The sequence below is a fragment of the Larimichthys crocea genome, chromosome VI (genome assembly GCF_000972845.2).
Source record: "Larimichthys crocea isolate SSNF chromosome VI, L_crocea_2.0, whole genome shotgun sequence".
NCBI lineage: Eukaryota > Metazoa > Chordata > Actinopteri > Sciaenidae > Larimichthys > Larimichthys crocea.
Genome location: NC_040016.1, coordinates 22,551,821 through 22,556,744, shown reverse-complemented (window position 1 = coordinate 22,556,744; position 4,924 = coordinate 22,551,821). Strand labels below are relative to the sequence as shown.

Sequence of the window (4,924 nt, the reverse complement as noted above, 5' to 3'; positions counted from 1 at the left end):
ATTGTATGTATTTTATATAATTATAAAAAACTTTCTTTGTTTTTGATATTACCATCAAACATTTTATGAAAACATATAACCAAGCAGCAACCTCCGAGGCTATGAAGTACCACAACCTGCAGTTCCTCTAACGTCCACCTGAGGCTGGCTCCAGAAGTGAGTCAGTCTCCATAAGTCCCCATGTCCAAATGTCCAACTTCACAGCAGAAATAAACATGTTTACAGCCTGGTACAAAAAACAGTTTTGGTCTCTGTAGCTAATTTCCCCGTTCATGACAACTGTACTGAGGGTAAATTTATATACAACTCACCTGTTCACATTATATTAAGGCTTAAAGTTATGCAGGGTTAACCAGGCGTCATTCAGCTCCACGTCTTTGCTGATATTTAGATTAAGACGTGGACTACAAACATGGAGATGACCAGAATGGGACTACGTCCATGTTTCATACAGTCACTGATCTGTAATGTGTTTGTGGATGGAGTCACAAACACAGATTATTATAAATAATATTATATTTATTCATATTTCAAAGAGGTTTTTTTGGTTTTATTTCACATTTTCTCTGTAAATCTAAAATAAAAAGGTTGAACTGAGATTTAGAGAGAGAGAGAGAGAGATGACATGGGAGGGTGAGGGAGGGAGGGAGAGGTGAGGCGTCCTCCCGGTATATAACGGGCTCTCTCTCTCTCTCTCCCTCTCAGACCGGAGCGGATCTCAGAGCAGCTGACACAGACAGAGTTTCTCATTCACAAACAAACAAACAAACAAACAAACAAACGGATGTTGCTTTTAACTGTACTGCTCGTGACGTCACAGATTGCTGGATGATGGAGCTGGTGTTTCGTGTCCATCTGTGGGAGCTGATGGAGTGATGGTGAAGATGAAGAGGAGGAGGCAGAGGAGATGGAGCCGCTCCTCACGCTGATCTCCAGGCTTTGCTCTGAGCTCCATGACAGGGGGATCTGACGGGGGGGAAGGTGGAGGCATGGAGAATGCCGGTCAGCTCAAACCAACGCCTGTCATCTACGGAGAGCTGTTGAACATCTCCACCAACTACACCCATGCGGCCAATTTCACGTCGAAGGCGGAGGAGGGGAAGGACGGCAGCGTGGCTTTCCAGGCGGGTCTGGCCGTGACCTTAGCCCTCATCACCTTAGCCACCACGCTCTCCAACGCGTTCGTCATCGCCACCATCTACCAGTCCAGAAAGCTGCACACCCCGGCCAACTTCCTGATCGCGTCCCTGGCCGTCACGGACCTCCTGGTGTCCATCCTGGTGATGCCCATCAGCGCGCTGTACACCGTCAGCCAGACGTGGACTCTCGGGCAGGTGGTGTGTGACATCTGGCTGTCCTCGGATATAACGTGCTGCACCGCCTCCATCCTCCACCTGTGCGTAATTGCGCTGGACCGTTACTGGGCCATCACGGACGCGGTGGAGTACTCCAAGAAGCGCACGCCGGGGCGCGCGGCCGGGATGATCGCCACCGCCTGGGTGATCGCCATCTCCATCTCCCTGCCGCCTTTCTTCTGGCGCCAGGTGAAGGCGGAGGAGGTGACGAGCTGCAACGTGAACACCGACCACATTTTCTACACCATCTACTCCACCTTCGGCGCGTTCTACATCCCCACGCTGCTGCTCATCGCCCTGTACGGGAGGATCTACGTGGAGGCGCGGAAGCGCATCCTGAAGCAGTCCCGCAACAAGCCCGGGAAGAGACTCACCTCTGCGCACCTGATCACCGACTCCCCCGGCTCGGTGGCGTCCACCACCTCCCTGAACTACGGGACCGCCAACGACACCTCCTCCTGCTGTGACACTACCTCGTCCGCGAACCAAGTGAGCCAGGTGAAAGTCACCGTGTCCGACGCGCTCCTGGAGAAGAAGCGCATCTCCGCGGCGCGCGAGAGGAAGGCGACCAAAACTTTGGGAATAATCCTGGGAGCTTACATCATCTGCTGGCTCCCGTTTTTCATTTACACTCTTCTAGTGCCTGTCTGTGAGTCCTGCTTCCACCCGGAGCTCTTCGACATTTTCACCTGGCTGGGTTACCTCAACTCTTTAATCAACCCCATCATCTACACCATGTCCAACGAGGACTTCAAGCAGGCGTTCCACAAACTGATTCGGTTTAAATGCTGCAGGGCATGAACGGTGATTAACCCCACCTCCCCCTCCTCCTCCCTCAGATCCCATCTCTAATCATCTGTATAATGACAGAATCAAATCAAACCCACCTCCACCTCCACCTCCACCTCCACCCACCTCCACAAACACATCCCTCCAGGTTCATCCACATTGTTTATGATAATGTGTCTGCAGAGGACTGTGGGAATGAATGGAGCTGCCATCAGCCTGCAGTGTGTGCAGTGTGTGTGTGGATTACAGCACAAAACATGTGACGAGGTGGAAGCTCTGTGACATCCATCCATCCATCCATGCATCCATCCCTAACCCCACCCGACCCCGCCTGTACGTGCTGCACTGGACTGCAGCCTGCAGACTCACTCTTGCCATATGAGTCTGACAGTCAACGTCAGTTGGCTCGTAAGCACAAACAAGCTTAGGACTTAAGCTACCATGAGCCCCAAGGGCAAAAAATAAGATCTGTGTTTCATTTTCCTGACTCAATAAGGGGAAATACTGGTGCCTACAATACGTTTAGTTCAGTTCCTCAGACGTGCCCGGCTCCAGTCGGAGAGATCAAAACAAAAAAAAAGGCATGATTTGAGTTCTGGAGGGTTTTTCTTTTCTCGCTGTGGCTGATGTGTAAATGTACGACTGTATGCATCAGTGTGATTTATACCTTGAGTCATCATCGACTGTGAGGGGCTGGAGAGCCGACCCCGTTAAAGATGCATCTTAATTGTTAATATTTAGCGTTGATGTTCCATTTCATGTCAGGCTAAGCAGACAGACAGACAGACAGACAGACAGACAGACAGATGATGAACAGGAGGGTTTCCTACAGTCGCCTCGTGTGAGGACGAGTTTGAAAATGTCACAGTTCTGATTCAGATCAAATCCTCACATGTTAAATGTCACATTTTTAGCTGCTGCTTGATCCTTTAAAAGAACTGGGAACGCCTGAAAAATCTGTTCTGCTGCAGATACAGAATGAGCCATGATGGAAGTCATGATACGACTGTACACAGATCACACACGGTGAGTTCACTCTGCAGTTTATTCAAGTCAAAACAGTTAAACTTGATCCATTTTAGGCCAAAAATGAATTTAACTTAAAGGTCCAGTGTGAAAGGTTTAGTGCCATCTAGTGGTGGAGTTGCTCATCGCAACCTCCGCTCTTCCCGAGTATGAAACATGAGTCAGCGTTTTGTCACGGCGGACTCCGCCTGTTGATATAAAAGACTCATTCTAAGGTAGCAAAAACATAACGAGTCTCTTCAGGTGATTAAACATGGATGAAAACAGAGTTATGATTATTATTTTCTGTAAATAGAGGCGCCTAAATCTGACACACCGGACCTTTAATTGTTGGCATAGTCGTGGACAAATTTAGAAATGAAGTTAAGGCTAATTTAAGAGTTAAATAAATAATAAATATAAAGAGTTTCTTCAGTTTCTTAAATTGTGGCTACAGCCCCGTGTTCATGTCATGCAATAATTTAAGAAATCTCAAAATTATGATCTTACAAACATGTAGGAACCCCGTCCTGTTCTTTTAAAGGAATAGTTTGGAGATAATCGGCTTGTTCGCCTCCTCGCAGAGAGTTTGCTGTGACAGTTTGTGCCGCTCTCATGTCTGTTAAGAGTCTTCCATCCTCCCGTAACTCTGTCGGACTCACGATGGACAGAAACAATCAAAATCGAGGCAGCAGAACCGACAGAGATATCGCCGTTTGACCTGCGCCTACATTTCCCACAATGCAACTCAAGCACCAACATTTCTAATGGATAGTGGATAATAAAGCAAGGGAGGTGAAGCCAACACAGGAAGTGCAGTTCCTCTTGTAGTCCACTTGAGGCTGGCTCCAGAAGTGAGTCAGTCTCCATAAGTCCCCATGTCCAAATGTCCAACAGCAGAAATAAACATGTTTACAGCCTGGTACAAAGACTTTCCAGAATTGTGTTCAAACATCAAACTCAACACCTGGAAACGCACAGACATGAGAGTGGTATCAAACTGTTCGTCTAACTCTCGGCAGCAAAGCTAATGAGCTTAAAACATCAAACTATTCTTTATATATAATGAGGTAAAAAAGAAAGAAAGGGGGAGTTTGTTGTACCAGTAAAAACATAAAAAAAACAAAGATGGCTCTGCAGGACCGCTTCACCGCTGCAGCCGTGTTTCGAGGCGGCGTGGACGACGCCCTGCAGCCGTCCTGCTCCGTCACAGCTCGTGGTGAACAGCTTCATCGTGTACAGCGCCGATCAGCTCAGTGTGGAAGTTGCATCTCATCCAGGTTAGCTTCTGCTGTACAACGCTTCTGCACACATCAGGCGACGATGCAGTGTAACCGCTCTGCTCTGGAGGAGGAAGGAAGTCCAACCCACAAACAAACAAACAAACAAACAAACAAACAAACAAACAAACACTGCTGCTGTTGTGACAAAATATCAATAAAAAGGTCTATGGCATCATGAGGTGACGATACTCTGAGCACATTCTCATTTTTTAACGTGATTGTGACGCACGAGGAGAGCGCTGGCATTTCTTTCATGGTGTCAGAGTCAGCTGTGGTGATCTGTCTGCGTGCTCGTGATAAAACATCTCACAGATGTGAGCTGATGGATTTGCTGCGTGACGGCATTAACGGCCTCCGACTTAATGAACCACTAGGGGACAAAAAGTCTATCTGTGAGGAAAATGTCAGTCATGAATGAATGTTTGATGAAACGAACGCCGTTTTATCTGCTGAATGTTTGCATCCGTCCTCCGTGAGGAGGGTTTATATTAC

General features: G+C 47.8%; 1 protein-coding gene across 1 annotated transcript; it reads left to right on the top strand.

Moving 5' to 3' along the window:
- Positions 1-604: 604 nt before the first annotated feature.
- Positions 605-4,620, top strand: LOC104928546 (5-hydroxytryptamine receptor 1B). The gene has a single exon (XM_010742851.3). It carries the CDS (start codon positions 954-956, stop codon positions 2,154-2,156), a length of 1,203 nt encoding a protein of 400 aa, XP_010741153.2. The 5' UTR covers positions 605-953; the 3' UTR covers positions 2,157-4,620.
- Positions 4,621-4,924: the final 304 nt, after the last annotated feature.